Source organism: Sapajus apella, unplaced genomic scaffold (genome assembly GCF_009761245.1).
Source record: "Sapajus apella isolate SASKATOON/1434 unplaced genomic scaffold, GSC_monkey_1.0 scaffold51, whole genome shotgun sequence".
Lineage (NCBI taxonomy): Eukaryota > Metazoa > Chordata > Mammalia > Primates > Cebidae > Sapajus > Sapajus apella.
Window position 1 is genome coordinate 8473523 of NW_022436991.1, and position 16279 is coordinate 8489801.

General features: G+C 41.1%; 1 protein-coding gene and 1 long non-coding RNA gene across 3 annotated transcripts in view; one reads left to right on the forward strand and one right to left on the reverse strand.

Moving 5' to 3' along the window:
• Positions 1-377: 377 nt before the first annotated feature.
• On the reverse strand, positions 378-1602 carry LOC116526544. Of its 2 annotated transcripts, none has more exons than XR_004258190.1 (2): positions 1464-1602; positions 378-1030 (listed from the first exon to the last, which is right to left on the reverse strand). It is a non-coding gene; the product is annotated as an uncharacterized LOC116526544 (long non-coding RNA). The 2 variants fall into 2 exon arrangements; XR_004258191.1 differs by lacking the exon at positions 1464-1602 and adding an exon at positions 1148-1457.
• Positions 1603-1698: 96 nt separating this feature from the next.
• The window catches only part of MOSMO (modulator of smoothened), a 75916-nt gene continuing 61335 nt past the window's right edge, over positions 1699-16279 (forward strand). Inside the window, exon 1 of the mRNA XM_032242903.1 lies at positions 1699-1979. Coding sequence (XP_032098794.1) covers positions 1874-1979 — 106 coding nt within the window. The 5' untranslated portion in view covers positions 1699-1873. The remainder of the gene's footprint in view (positions 1980-16279) is intronic.

The window sequence follows — 16279 nt, forward strand, 5'->3', positions numbered from 1 at the left end:
AGACCAATGTTTGGACAGAAGTCTACATAGCCCAGCAATCAAACCCTCCCTTCTCCAAGCTATGTAGTTACACTAATACTCTGTGCACATTTCTGCAAGGCTGTTGGATTTGGTGGAATTTGAAACCTCTTGAATTTTGTGGACATGTAAGCATTCCAAAAATAGAGACACATGTCACTTTTCTAGGTCTTTCTAGAGATGACCTATGTGGCATTTAAGGAGAAAATGAGTGTTTCGCTCCATTTGCTGCACGGAGAACTATTAGGGAGAGCTGGATCAAAAGTCAGGGTTAGTGGTGATTCCGCCCATGAGCTGTGGAAGAAAACAAAACCTCCCCACCATCGCATAATTTGCTGACAGATTACGCAAATGCCTTATTTTTTTTCCTGTTTATTCATCCAACTTAAGACGCTCCACACACAACTCAGTAAACGGGATCATAACACCTGGTTGCTCATGTCAAAAACTTAAGTTATTCTTGAGTTTTCTTTCTTTCAACTCCTTCCCCTTATCCCTCTATCTACAAAACATCCAAATCTGTCCATTCCTCCCCATCTTCATTACTCTCACCCTGCCAAAGCCATACTTCTCTCTCGTGGACTACTTGGCCTCTTACCTGGCGTCCCTGTTGTCATCTTCGCCTCTCCCCCATGCAAGCTACTCTATGGATCTTCACAGATTCAATAACATCATGGGACTCTCCTGCAAACAACTCCATTACCGTCTCATTGCACTCAGAACAAAATCCAAGGCCCCCAGAGCCCTACACCTGGCCTCTGCCTACCTCTTGTCATACTACTCTCCAGCCACACAGGCCATTTTGCAATTCCTTGGACCGGCCGATCTCTTTCTGCCCCCCGACCCCTAATGAGTTTTGTGCTGGCTGTTCCCTCTGTCTGGTCTTGTGCCAGGTCTTCAAAGTGCAGGTCTTTATGATCTTTATGGTCTCAGCGGAAATGCATCCTTCCCTGTCGCAGGTATCGCCCCGACTCCCATCACATTGACCTCCGCTGAATTCAGGGATCGGCACCTGAAATTATCTTTATTTTACAGATAGGTTCTTAATGTGTTTCTGTCTCTTCCCACCGGAGCGTGAGCTCGAGAGAGGGAGCCTTGCCTCTGTCCACCCCAGTACCTCTGCACCTACAGCGCCTGACGCAGAGGGGGTGTCGAGAGCTAAATGGGGCAATCCTGGGAGCTGACAGCCGCGGAACGGGCAATGAGAATACAAGGTGACAGGGACCGCGCGGGGCCCGGAGTCACTCGGCGGGAGTCGGCACCACCCTCCTGCTGGAAGACAGGCGGCTCCCCATTCCCATTCCGGTTTCGCTTTTGAGGGGCTCAGGAGGGGGAGCAGCCTGTGTCCAAACAGTCATCAAGAACGACAACAATCTTATTGTTAGTGGGCAGAAAGGCAAGAGGTGGCGTGGCTTGCCGGAAGAGACCGGGACCCGGGCAGTGACCTGAGCCCGGCCGGTCGGGTCCGGGTCCGGAGCTTGGAGGCCGGCGGTGCGGGGAGGGGCCCGGGACGGCCTGGAGGGCCCTGGCGGCGCGGCGGAGTGCCAAGCCGGGAGGACGGAGCAGGGGCGCGGCAGCCGGGGAGCCGGGACCGGCCTCGCCAGCGCCGAGACTTCGCTTCCGGGTGAGGGGCGGGCGGGCCGAGCAGTTCCGGGGCGGGCGGCGGTTCAGTCTGTGCGGGCCGCGCCGCGGCTGCTGGTCCCGGGCGCGCGGAGGGCGCGAGCGGCGCGCGGAGGCTGAGGGGGCGCGAGGCAGCGGCGCGGGGACTCCGGGCCCCGGCGGCGGCCCATGGGGCGGGAGGCGTGAGGCCGCTGCCTGTCCGGGGCTCGGGGGGTGGGGGGAGCGGGGCGGGGAGATGGATAAACTGACCATCATCTCAGGATGTCTCTTTCTGGCCGCCGATATCTTCGCCATCGCCAGCATCGCCAACCCGGACTGGATCAACACCGGGGAGTCCGCGGGTGAGCGGCGGGTGCGCGGGGCCGGGCGGGGGATTGGCTGAGGGCGACGCGAGGGAGGGGAGAACCAGGGTCCCGGCCAGGGGCTGGCCTGAGGAGCCCGGGGGCAGAGGGGAGACCCGGGCCGCGGAGGAAGGGGACGGAGAAGAGGACGGGAAAAGTGGCGGACGAGAAAAGGGTCTGGGACTGGGGAGGAGGGGAGCAGCCCTCCGATGTGAGGCATCGTAGAGGAAGGAGCTTCGTTCTGGATTTAAAAAAAAAAAAAAAAAAAAGTCAAGGTGGGAGACGGGAGGAAACTGCGGCGCCTGCTAGGGAATTAGAAACCAGGCGGAGAGGCTGGGGCTGGAAGTGAGGCAGCCTGCAGGGCAGTGCGGGAGCCACTAGAGAGCTGGGGGGCGAGGGGAGGCCGAGAGGGTCAGGTCCGACCCCAGACCCTCACCACTAGAGGAAGCTGCGGCCGGGGGCGAGGTGCCCGGGCTGCGGGCGCTGACCCCACCAGGCAGGGTGAATGGTGGGTGCTGGGAGAGCTGGTGGGGCTGGTGGGAGTGGGGGGGGGCGCCTGAATGGAGCCCCCCTATCTCTCCCGCCCTCGCCCATCCCCTGCCCGCTTGGCAGTGTTTGAGACTCTTGTGGCTTCGGATTTTCCCTTTGAAGTATGTATGTGGTTATAATTTTGCTTTATTTTAGGCCCGGGAGCTATAATACTACTAATAATAAACCTCATTTTATGGAGCGTCTTTCATTCCAGCACATCACAAAAACGCTGGAGAGATCTTAATAGTAGTTACAAAATTAAATAACACATTAGAGTTGCAGGCAGCCCGGCAGCGGTAGCAGTGCTTGCTGTAAACGCCACGGAGCTGTGGGCGGGAGAGGCAAGGTGATGCCCTCGGGAAAGAGGCGGGCATCTTTCTGAAGGATACCCCAGGTGAATGCGCTTCGCAGACTTTTCTCAGCTTGGGCCACTTCTTTTCCCTGCTACCTCTCCTCCTTCCCCGAGTCTCCCGTCTCTCTTTCTCCCCCTCTCCCAGACCTGTGAGACCAAACCTTAATTAATGTAAACAGCTGTCAGGAGAGCTGCTCCGATTTAAGGAATGGTCTTGTTTTTTAACTGCTTGTTCAGTGCAGGTGAAGGAACTGTTGGGGGGTTGGGAATGTCAGGCTCCCTCCGTGGATAATTTCTTATAAAAATGCATCACTGTGCTGTCAAAACTTCTTAAGTATTACTTATGGTTCTGTATTTATCCTGCAGTATTTTTAGCTCTTAAAAAAAAAGTGGTAGCTGGGACATTTGTTGCTTCCTCCTCCCTCCCTTCTCTCCCCCAATCTAGACCTAGTAACACAAAATCATGCTGTCAGATTCACTGGTTATTAAAATAACACTCTAAAAATTCTGCTACTTTTCTTGCCTATAGAGTTTTAGCACAGCTCTTAATTGTAAAACATATGAAGAAAGGATCAGGATGGTTTCGAATTTGGTGGTGCCATGGGCTTCGTTTATGAAAATATTGTTGCTGCCAGACAACACGGTTACATGTGTGACATCTAGTTCGTGACCTGTTGATGTTATCCTACTTATATGTGTATTCCCTCCTTTTATGAGACTTTCAGGCTTTACATACTTAGGGGAAAGAGGTTTTCATGCTCTAGCAGAAATGCCTTTTTACAAAGAAGTTTTAGATGGAATCCCAATAGATAAAATAGACCAAATGTCCATGAGAAAGATATAGTTGAAAGAGGAGAATTGTTACATGTAAAAAAGAAGAAAGATAAGTGATAGCGCAACGTTCCTTAAGATGGAAAAGAGCATAGCCAGGTGCGGCGGCTCACGCCTATAATCCCAGCACTTGGGGAGGCCAAGGTGGACGGGTCACCTGCGGACAGGAGTTTGAGATCAGCCTGGCCATCATGGTGAGACCTTAAAATACAAATATACGAAAAATACAAAAAATTAGCCAGGCCCGGTGGCCCATGCCTGTCATCCCAGCTACTCGGGAGGCTGAGTCAAGAGAATCGCTTGAACCTGGGAAACAGAGGTTGCAGTAAGCTAATATTGCACCACTGCCCTTCAGCCACTGCACTCCAGCCTGGGCCACAGAACAGCACTATGTCTTTAAAAAATAAAAAGAAAAGGGCAAAATCCTCTTGTATTCAGAAGAAAGCAAGGATAGGATGAGTATAATTCTCAAATTTGGAGGCAAAATCAGCTATGAGTTGCCACGGAGATGGGAGGGATGGACGTCCAAGGTTTCAGGAAATAGAAACTGTTTGAAAAAAAGTAATTGCCGAGAAAGCTTGTCAACTGTGATAAGTAGGATCGTCTAGCAGCATTGATGCCTCATGGAAGCTGATGGTCACGGACATATAGTGTGATAACCTATCTGCTCTCTTGACCTTCTTTAGTAGTGCTCAGTTACTTTGGTATTGAGATAGGTGAGTTTTCCAAGCGTTCTTGGAAATAAGGAAACATCAAGAATAATGTGAAAGCCAGTAGAAGGCTTCATTCAAGGTTGGGGTTTGCCAGATACGCAATGAAATGACAGCAGCCAAGGTATTTAGGATAGTGGCCAAAGTATTGTAATGATGGCTTGCGGAGCATCAGCTGGATAAAGAGTGAAAGTGGATAAAGACTAATGGATTGGTCAGTCAAATAGCAGATAGTACATGGCCAGTGGAACAGTGGACTCAATAAACTTGAAGACCAGTCAGAGTGGAAGTCATCGATCCAGCAAAGTGGAATGGCAGGGGATCATAGGCACAAGGACCAGAGCATAACAGTGAAAATGTGGAGCTGGTGTGGGATGGGGGAAGTGGATTTTTTTTTCCTAAAAGTTTCCCCTGCCATCTCAGGATACCATTCCATTAAATATTATAGCTAGAAAGAGGAATAAGAGATTCTAGGAACATAGGAAAAATTTTAAATTCTTATCTAGCATGTATTTCTTGCCTTACGTATATCAGGCGGTAAACCCCCCAAAACAAAACAAATGGGACAGTATGTTCCTTTGTTCACTCTTGTGCTTGAACTTGTATGCTGTACAGTCTCAGCAGGCAGATGTAGTCTTCAGTTAAAAAAAAAAAAAAAGTGCAGAGTTACACCTTCAAAACCAATGAAACATTTACAAGAAGTTCAAGTAAGAGCTCAGTGGTGACAGGTCTAGCTTTATTTCAAGGGCTGCACAGAAGCAACATAACCTGGCAACAAAAAGTTAATGTGTTGGTTCCCTTTAGTGTATTATATTCAATCTATAAAGTTTTGATTGTGATGTTTTCATTGCTGTTTTTAAACAGGGTAAAATGCATTTTCGAAGTAGAACTTTTGGAGCTGAAAGAGTCTGCAGAATGTAGCTTGAAAACCACTGGAGTGAACTACTTAGGGAAAGTTTCAGAATTCAAGACTAGACTTCATCACTTCATAGCTCTATGGCTTTAGGGCAGATTCTTTAACCTCTGTCTCTGCTTTCTCCTTTGTGAAGTAGAAAAAATAAAAGTACCCATCTTACTGGGATATTGTGATAACTAACTGAGTTAATCCATGTAAAACATTTAGAACAGTACCTGACACACAGTAAATGCTCAACAAAAATTACATATTGTTATATTGCTGTTCTAGTTTATAAGAACAGGTGTCAGAATCCCTGTTTTGAAAGGAAAGCCCAGAGCTGTGAGAAATGACACGCTTTCTTCTATTAGATAGTCTAGGAAATAAAGAAACATTAAGAATAATACAGCCAGGCTTAGAACAAGTTAAATGTACATCCCTCTTGACTTTGGACTTTCTCTGCCGCTTCCGTGCTGTTCTTTCTCTTCCGGTCTCACCTCTCCATACTCTCATAAGATTATGGACCATACTTTGGACAGCATAGTTTTTCATGTTTTTATTGTCCTGGTCTAGATACAGAGAAAGTACATTCCTTTTATTTTCACCTGTGTATTTAACATTTCATCTGTTCTAATGGCTTGTGGATTATACACAAACTTTTGAAGATATGAAAATATCATATTATGTGGATTGGGAAAGAATGTGAGGGAAGGCACGCTAATAAGGACTCTTTCTGTTAGTGTAACCAGAAATAGTAAATGGTAGATGAATACAGAGGCAAAATTATGTAATTCTGTATGCTAAGGTCAAATTTCTGCTGGTTGCTGGAACTCAACATCAATAGCAGTATGTTTGATTTTATATAATGCTTCATAGTTTTTGAAGCACTTTGACATCTATTACTTGATCTGATTCCTTAGGATGTTTATATTTGGCCAATGTAAAATAGCCATTTTCACATTTTTCCCCACACAGCAGTGCTTTGCATGTGAGATTTCAGTTTCGGTGCTGCAAAGATTTCATTCAAGAAAATTCCTCATTGAAGTATTACCTATATGTTATTTATGCACACCTTTTACTTAACTTAAATGAAATTAAAATTCTTCAATGGCTGGAGTTTTCCCCAGATTACCAAAGAGGGAAAGGAGGAGACTTGGGTTTCAATCTTAAAGTGATAATCTTTGCTTTGTATAAACTTAGAGACTTATACAAAGCTTAATTTATTTTTTAAGCTTATTAAATAACTTGTTTATTAAATAAATTTATTAAATAACTTATTTAAGCTTAATTTCACTGTCACTCTCTTCTCACCCCTGAAGAGACTTTTTTGGGGGGTAGGGAATTTAGTGTTTGTTAATTTTAACAGGATAAACAGTTAAGTAAAGCTGTTTCTCTGATAAATATAAATGGCCTACAGATCCCTTTAGTGAGGAAGGCATTATCTCTTCACAGTGAGGATTTCAGTGGCCGTAATCCTAATCATCCTAAATGGATTTGCCTTGTGTTCTTTATGAAGATTTCCAGATGTTCCCCAAAAGTCTCTTTCAAATATCTGAAAGAACTTCTCCCTTATGTCTCGTCAAAATTTCCCTAAAGTGGTTATCACATTCACATATAGTTTGTCGTGACTAATTTAAGGTTAGTGTATTCATTTCTGAAGATATTTTCATTCTTATTGTTTTTTAAATTGTCTAGATGGGATGTTACTGTTTAGAGGGGGGTCTCTAAAGCTGACATCCTCCTTCCTGCTTATATTCTGAACTAGTTGAGGGGCAAAAAGGAATAAGGTACTTAGGGGCTAAAATATTATTTTACTACTAGGAAAGAGGATATTGGAGAATGTCACTTATATTTGGGGCTTACTCCTGGACCTCAAAATTTAGCAAACTTAACTATCCAGTCCCAGACAGAACTGGGGGACCTGCCCCTAAAACACTTTAGCATGACAAAGGAGAGATGAGTGCTTACAAAGGCAAAATGTTGGTTCACATATGCCCAGTATTTTCTCCTAAACCAACAGTCAGATGAAGTCACTTCTCATGACCTGACAAGGAGTGCATGAGGAGACGCAAATAAGCTAACAGTATTATGCTAACAGGATTCTGTCCTCTCCTCCTGCTCTTCGTTGCTCATGGATAGTAAACTGGGAAGAAGAAGAAAGCCTTACCTGTTTAAAACCCAGTATATGTCTGGCATTTTGTGAGGGTGAGTTTTCATTTTCCTCAAATCTAAAGATTGGCAAGTGTTCAGGGAAGTAAAAGACTTGGTGAGGGGTATCATTTCCTAATCTACTGGCTCCTACCTACTTCATAGGAAATCCTGGTAAACCTCAGATAAGGGACTGTGATGTGTTACATCTATCTCATAAGGGTTCAAGATCTGCAGGTAGATCCTGGCCTACACACTGGAGATCCTCAGTTCAAGCAGACCTGTTCATTAAGTAATAGAACACTATTAAATAATAGTCCTTTCCCTGGAACTGTGACAGCTCCAGTGATCACAAAGGTACTCTGACATGGAAGAACTCTAACATCAGTTGTTAAACAAACCTATCATGAACCTCATTTTGATAATCACTTTGGGCATTACTTACAGAGAAGGACAGGATTTGGTTATCTAAAAGGGCAAAAGTTTTGAGATTGTGTTCTCCTTGAATTTAAAAAACATTAATAAAATTTCTTCCTTGGCCTTTCTAACCTGTTTCCAGTAAATTTCTTTTTTAAACAGCTTTATTAAGATGTAATTCACATAATCATAAAATTCATCCATTTAAAGTATACAAATCAGTGGCTTTTAGTGTCTTCACAGAGTTGTGTGCTACCATCACCATAGTCCGTCTTAGAACACTTGCATTACTCCAAGATCAGGCTAAGAGGTGTCTCTTAGCCTCCTAGGCAATCCCTAATATGCTTTCTCTCTGTTGATTTGACCATTCTGGACATTTCCAATCATAGAATCTATGTGATCCTTTGTGACTGGCTTCTTAAACTTAGTATAATGTTTTCAAAGTTCATCCATGTTATGGTATTTTTTTTTTTTTCTTTAAGAGACAGGCTCTTGCTATGTTGCCCAGGCTAGATTCAAACTCCTGGGCTCAAGCAATCCTCCAGCCTCAGCCTCCCAAGTAGCTGGGACTATAGATGTGGGCCACCACACCTGGCTATGTATTTCTTTTTATTGCCAAGTATTCCATTATATGAATAGACCACATTTATTTAGCCATTCATCAGTTGGTGGACATTTGAACCACTCCATTTTTTACTTCCAAGCATAAAAGTCTATGAAGGTAAAGTGATTAAAAGATGTTTTTATGATGAGTTCGTGGCCTTTGTAGGGACATGGATGAATCTGGACACCATCATTCTCAGCAAACTGACACAAGAACAGAAAATCAAACACCGCATGTTCTTACTCATAGGCAGGTGTTGAGCAATGAGAACACATGGACACAGGGAGGGGAGCATCGCACACTGGAGTCTGTTGTGGGGGGGCAAGGAAGGGACAGCCGGGGGATGGGGAGGTCTGAGAGGGATAACATGGGGAGAAATGTCAGATATAGGTGACAGGGGGGATGGAGGCAGCAAACCACATTACCATGTGTATACCTGTACAACAATCCTACATGATTTGCACATCTACACCAGAACCTAAAGTACAATTTAAAAAAGAAAATTAGATGTTTTTGAAATTTATTTTTTAAGTGACATCAGTATAATTTATTTCAGCATATCAAGTAATTATCAGTAAAAATTCAAAAAACGGTCTTTTTACAGTACTCACAGGACATGCTTAAAGCTTGAAATCATTTATGATACTGTGAATTCCCAGTGTAGACCAGATTTTCCAACAGTAGATTAGATGTCCTGAACAAAGCATTAATATTTCCTTTGCAAACTTAGTTCCAAACATCATCTCTTTTACCGAGATGGAACCACTTCGGAATTGAGAGTATATATAAGCCTAAATGTTTTTGGAGAAGGGGAATTTAGGATCAAGAACATGAACAGAAGGCATGCCTAAATGGAAATCACTAAGAGAAAGAAATTCAGAAGAAAAAAAAATTAAAACTGCTGATGCATTTGTTAGATTGGCCATACTCGTTGCATCCTTCCTTATCTGGCTGGCAGAACCCCTTTCAAATTTTGTGTAGTAATAGTTACATACATCAGTTCTCCACTGTTCCACTTAGTATGACCAAAAACATCATTGTTTTATCCCTTTCCTGGTAAATAGTGTGTATTTCAGTTGCAGTATAGTAAAATGGTTTAGGATTTGGAGTCAGGCATATCTCAGTTCGATTCTTGGATTCTCTTTTTATTAGCTTTATGATTTGGGGCATGTAATTTGATTTTTCAGCTATAAAATGGAGATGATATATGTACCTCAAAAGATAGTTGTGAGGAAATAAAATGTGGCATATGAGAGATTAGCACATTGTCCAGTATATAGTAAGTGCTCAAATATTAGTCATTTATTATATAAAAGTTCAAAACATCAGCATTTTTTAGGGTTTCCTTTTTGTACTGTCTGTCTTATTTATTTACTTATACCCTGCCTTGTTCCAGAAAGAGATTTAAGGCCACATGGTGTGTCTGTATTTGAATGTTCGTGAGCCCAGCTGGGTCCAATCTGGGAAGAGAAACTGCATAGTCAGTTACACTTAATGTAATACACCCTTAATGGGACACATGTAAGTACCAAAACCAAGGAGTACTCAGGTTTGTGTATTTCTGGAACAGATTGAAGAGGTTTTCTCAGTGAAAGACAGCCTAGCATAGTGGAAATGGCACATACTTTGGGGCAAACCAGCATGTAGCCAAGTCCCAGCCCCACTATTTACTAACCATGTAATTGATCTTAGACAAGTTGCAGTTGAGGATTTTTTATTAATAAAAATTCTGTCATTCAGACCTGATTAATACCTCTTTCTTCCAATATTTATGCTAGTTTAGACCCCAACTTTGTTCTCCTGTGGGTTAAAAAGTATTAACCACAGTGTATTGTTAAGATCATTTAGTTCAGAAGTTATTTTTAAAGGAATTTGTCTAAGAGCTGGTAGTACAGTTGCAGTATCAAGTCAATTTTTCTCACCTCAAAGTGTGAAAATAAGTTTGAAATATATGAGGTAGTTAGTTCTTTATAGAAACCTGGCAAACAGTATAACTGAAAATTTACTTTATGGAATAGATTTTTTTCTAGTTACTAGCTTCTGTAATGCAACTGTGAGTTCGTTTTTTCCATAACCCATTTCAATGCATACTTAGGCGGTGGACCATATTGCGTAATCTTATAGGGGAAATTTAGACATGTAATGAAGTGTAGCTGTTTATGAAATTGTTATTGTTGAATTATAAATAAGAACTTAAGCATGCAACCTTAATGCATAATTATTTACATAGTGACCTTGTTTGATTTGCTTCTCTAAGAAACCCAGGAAATTAGGTTGTACCTTGATAGCTGTGACAAGTATATAGGTATAAATTTCATATTTACAGCTTTACCTCTGTGATGGTTTATATAACATGACATTCATGTCTTTTTGGTTGTCAAAATGTTTTATTTTCAGGTTCTGAAGCTACACATTTTTTTTCCAAGTACTTTCTAGAATTCCTTACCCAACTAAGCAGCTAGTGGCTTTATAATTAGAAAACCTGATTCAATTGATAACAACAGATTGAAAATAGCACTTATTTCATCCTTTATCGACTACAAACTGATGAAAAAGTAATGTTGGGAAAGCTGTTGTAGAAATCCTAAAGAGGCGTAGATAAGAGCCATGAGGAAACCTGAAGGTCTTTGAATATCAAGATACCTTAAAATTAGTACTGGATTAAAATCATTTTTCAATGATATACCCTTACTGTGTATTTCACTTAAATATACTATGTTTGTAAATTTTACTGTATATTCTCTTGTTACCTGTAAATTACCCGGAGGAGAATTCTTGCCAGATATGCAATGAGCAAGTAGAATGTGATGTTCCTTTGGGGTTTAGCGTTTTAGAGTTGACAAAATAAAGAACATATGGCCTTAGGTGTTGCTATTAATGTACTTACATATACTTTTGAGTATATACCAACCAACATGTATAGTTTGCTTAAGGGAAGTTTCAGTGTGTGAGTCCAATTCGCTGTTGAAGTATATCGACGTTATCTTTGAATAACTGCTGTTTTTTTAATTAGCAAAAGGCTGCACTTTTTTGTGTGTCTCATTATACTAGCTTTGCTATAAATAAAATGTCACATTTGGCATTTTGACACTTGCCGTTATATATATTGAGCAAAAAGGCAGCTGTTGACTTTTAATATAGATCTGTTCATCCAGGGACCATATACTACTATAGTTAGAGATTGAACAGGAGTAGAAAAAAATGCGGTTGGGTGGGTCAAGTAAGAAAAAGAAAGAACGAAATTGATTATTGCGATATATTCACAGTAAGCTGTTTACCTGGAACATTGTTGGGTCTAATTTCAGCCATAATGATAGAAGCTCTTTTCAATCATAGGCCATGTTCAGATCAGTTCTGCTGACCAGGCCACTCACTTCCAAAGACAAAAATCTTTAAGGCCGCTTAGACTATCAAACAGATGTGACCATTTCATTTACAAAGTATTATTTTAATAAAATAAATCTTTAATTTACTATGGACATTTAAAAAATCTTCCCATAGGTATTCCCTATGCCATTGGACTTCATTCCAGACTGTCTTGCAACAAATGCTATTGATATATTTGTGGTCTATAAGAAATCTGTACTGAAATAATCAGAGAGATTATGTTTAAGCAAATGAAAAAAATCCTTGAGGCACCCTATACTCTAGTAAGATAAAATTGTATACATATGATCAGGCAATCAGAGAGGAGGTGGAATTTGAGCTTAACAGATGATACATTTAATAATGAGTATTTAATAAGGAAGACTTGGGTGGTTCTTGTTCTTGAAGAGGGAATGGCATGAGTAAAGGTAGATAGAAGGCAGGGAAATTTCTATTCCAGTCCATTTCTCTATATTGCAGCTTATTTGTCCTTTCTAAAGGACAGATGGAGTAATAAATACATAGCATTTACTTTGTGACAATTTCTTTTCTAGACATTTTACATGTGTTAATTGATCCCCACAACGTCCCTGTGTAAATGCTGTTATTTAGACAGCCCTATAAAAATACAGATAAGTCATTTGCCTAATGTCACACAGTGGATCCTGGCACTTAACTATTGGATGTGCTTGTACCAGAAACCTTCAGTGACTTAATCTTCCGCAAAACAAAAGACATTCAAGGATTTTCACAATATAGCTCCACTTTATAATACTTAATGGCCTTAGACCCTGCTTTTTTCCCTGTATGGATATACATTCTAGCCACTCTGTATTACTTTCTGTTTCCTAAGTACAATCTGTATTCTCATCTGTAATTCTTTTCCTATGTTTTTTATTCTCAACCTGAAATATCCTCTCCAGTCACTGTTTTATCAGTATGCTACCCATCTTCCAAGCGTATCAGCTGCCATCTTCATAAACCTTATTTGACCCCTTACCTAAAGTGATTTTCCCCCCTTGGTAACACTTTGCACATTTTTTATGGTAGTATATCTGTATCATGGTTATTTGTGTGGCACTTGCCCTATTTTCTAGTATAAATTTTTTTCTAGTATAGATTTCTTTAGGTTCTTTGAGAGCAGGGAATATGATTTATTGATCTTTGTACCTTAGGCAGCATTCAGTCTAAGCTTGCGCCTGGTAGGAAAGAGGAAATGTTATGGTTAACACTAAGATTTTGAACCTGGGCTAGGGAATAAAATTGGGAATTTAGAGAGTGAGGTGATTGTAAAAAGTGAGAAATTGCTTTAAACATGTTCTGTTCGAGGTGAGAGTAGGATGCGCAAGAAGAAACGGACTAGAGCTCAGAAGACGGGAATATTTGGCACTCCCAGTCTTTTCTCATTTTCATAAGGATGATACTTAAATTGTTACATTTCAAAGTAGCTGCATATCCATAGAATTCAGTCTTCATTTTTTTAATGTGTCAGTTGGTTTTCATTTGGAAAATAAAGTCCAGCTACTATATGAATCATTCCTGACTTTAATATTTTAAGATGAAACATAATTTGTAGGTTGTTTTGTTGATTCTCTGGGTCAATAAGGAAGTTCAATTTCTAGACTTGCCCATAAGACCATGTTGTAGCTGAAATATTTACTTTTGCAACAAAATAGTAGAAAGCAATATAGTTGCTTTACTAATTGCATCTTCAAAAGATGGAATAAGAAAGGACAGCTTGTTTCTCTGATTCTTTATCAGTTTGACCTCAAAGCTTACAACATTCCTCCTTTGTGATATAGTTGTTCACTGAGAGTCTTCTTATATATGTCAACAGTGTTTTGAGTTTTCTGGCTTATAAATTGCCCTGATAGAGAAAGCAGGGAGAATGCATGTGCAAGAGGTTTCCTGAAGTGGAATAAGCTGAGGTAGAGTTAACTCAGTGGAGCTGAGGAAGATATGTGTTAATGCATGCATGTGCGTATGATATGCGTAGTTTGCTATGGAGGGGGTGGGCAGGGGGTGGTGAGGAACTTGTAATGGGTAAATGATCTTTCCCATGAGGAAGCAAGATGAAATAGAAGAGGTTGGATCCAGTGTTCCTCATCTGAGCCCATGGGAAGGGCCATTAGTCTGGTTACTGTTTGTTGAGGGGACCTCCGTGGTTGGATAGTATAAGGAGAAAAACAGTATTTTGTGTGTCACTTTAGATATGATGAAGTGCAAATGAAGTCTTTTTAACTCAAAGAGTACATATATTGAAATCTGGGTTCTAATTCTGGCTTTCCCGTAGATGTTTTGTTTGTACTTGAAAAATTACCTGAGTTTTGTTATTCTTTATTTTCCTTCAACTGAAAAATAGTTTCTGTCCCCGCTTCATCTTCGTGAATATCCTTTTACTTGAAAATAGAAGTGAGTATATATGATATGTTAAATTCTTAGGAAAGTATTTTATTCACAAAGTTATAATTAAAAGATATGGGGGCCGGGCTCACACCTGTAATCCCAACACTCTGGGAGGCCAAGGTGGGCAGATCGTTTGAGCTCAAGGAGTTCGAGACCAGCCTGGGCAACATGGCGAAACCTCGTGTCTACAAAAAACAAAACAAATTAGCCTGGCATGATGGCATGTGCCTATAGTCCCAGCTACTCAAGAGGCTAAGGTGGGAGGATCTCATGAGCCTAGGAGGTGGAGGTTGCAGTGAGCCAAGATCGGGCCACTGCAGTCCAGCCTGGGTGACAGAGTGAGACCCTGTTTCAAAAAAAAAACAGGATGGTGTTGAAGTCAGAACTCAGTTCAAATATTCTGGTTCTGCTGTTTACCAGCTGAGTGGCTTTGAGCATGTTTTTTGGCCTCTTTGAGCTGTAGTTTTTTCATGTATAAATGGGAATAATACTTCTTACAATGAAGGGTGGTTGTAAGAATTAATGTATCTGAAACATCTACCACAGTGCAGGCACACATGGTAACTTGTTATTGTGGTAAGCAACTAAATGTGTTAATCTCTTATCACGTTTGATACATAGAGCATAAACATTGCAGTTGATGATTTGCCCACCATACAGTCACTGAAAACAATCTGATGTTTTTAAACTAGGATATATCATTGTTTTATCCCTGGCTACCCATATCAGTTGTTGTTGTTGTTGTTTTTTAATTAAAAAAAATAATCTCACTGTGTTGCCCAATAATCTCACTGTGTTGCCCAGGCTGATTTCGAACTCCTGAACTCGAGCAGTCCTCCTGCCCTGGCCTCCCAAAGTGTTGAGATTACAGATGTGAGCCACTGCCCTGGCCCTAATAATATCACCTTTATGATGTATGTTGTAACGGTGCCCCTGATACTTGGATTGCTACCTTCTTCCAGCCCAGTGCAGTAAGAGTACTAGACAGCCTATCCAAATGCTTATATGCAAGTGCTCTGCTGCATATCAAAGGTAACATGTATTTGTGGATTTTTCAAGTGTGATGACAGATTGTACCAAGCCACTAGCATTCTGTCAACCTTCCTACAGTAGCCAACATTTGCTAATTGGGTTATGAATGTATTCTGTAGTCCTAGGGTAGATTTCCCCAACTGGCTGGGTTTGTAAACCATGACACTAACCTCATTAGTTGAGGATAGTCACTATTATGAACTGAATGTGCCCCTCCTTCCAAATTCATAGACCCCCAATGTGGAGGTATTAGGCAGAGGGATTTGGGGAGGTGATTAAAAAGAGGTCTAGCCCTCTTTCTGCTATATGAAGATACAATGAGAAGTTACCAGTTTGTAACTTAGAAGACCCTCACCAGAACCGGGCCTTGCTGGCACCCTGATCTCAGATTTGACTCCAGAAATGTAAGAAATGAATTTCAATTGCTTTTAAGCCACCAGGTCCTTTGTTATAGCAGCCCAAGTGGACTAAGACAGTACCAAATGTCAATCAAGGGTTCTTTTTTTTTCCCCCCCACAAGGGTTCTAAATGTAAAGGATGATTGAAAATCACAGGTAGCCTATAATTTATTTTGTAGTCTTAATCATTTTTTATGGTGAAACCTAAAATGTGAGACTCTGTTTTTTCATCCTGTAGACAAAATACTTTGGGTTTAAAATTTTTTTTTTAGTTGAGTCACTTAAGAAACCATAGCAAAGAATCTTATTTAAAACAAATGTAGACAGTCATATATCAATATACTAAATCACCTTTTAGACTTGTACTCCGGATAAGATCTAATGGATTAGGATTAGAAGACAAACCCTTTTATGTTGACACGTTACTAATACAGGACTAATCCTGGGAACCTCAGACTCTTTCTAAAGTTCTTACCATTCAGTAGGTAGCTATTATCCTGTAACCATTTAGAATTGCACCAGTAGCTATGTAAGATGTCAGCTTTAAGTGGACCATCCTGTATTTAAGATTTGATTATTCTTTATTGTGACTATCTTGACAGTTATCAGG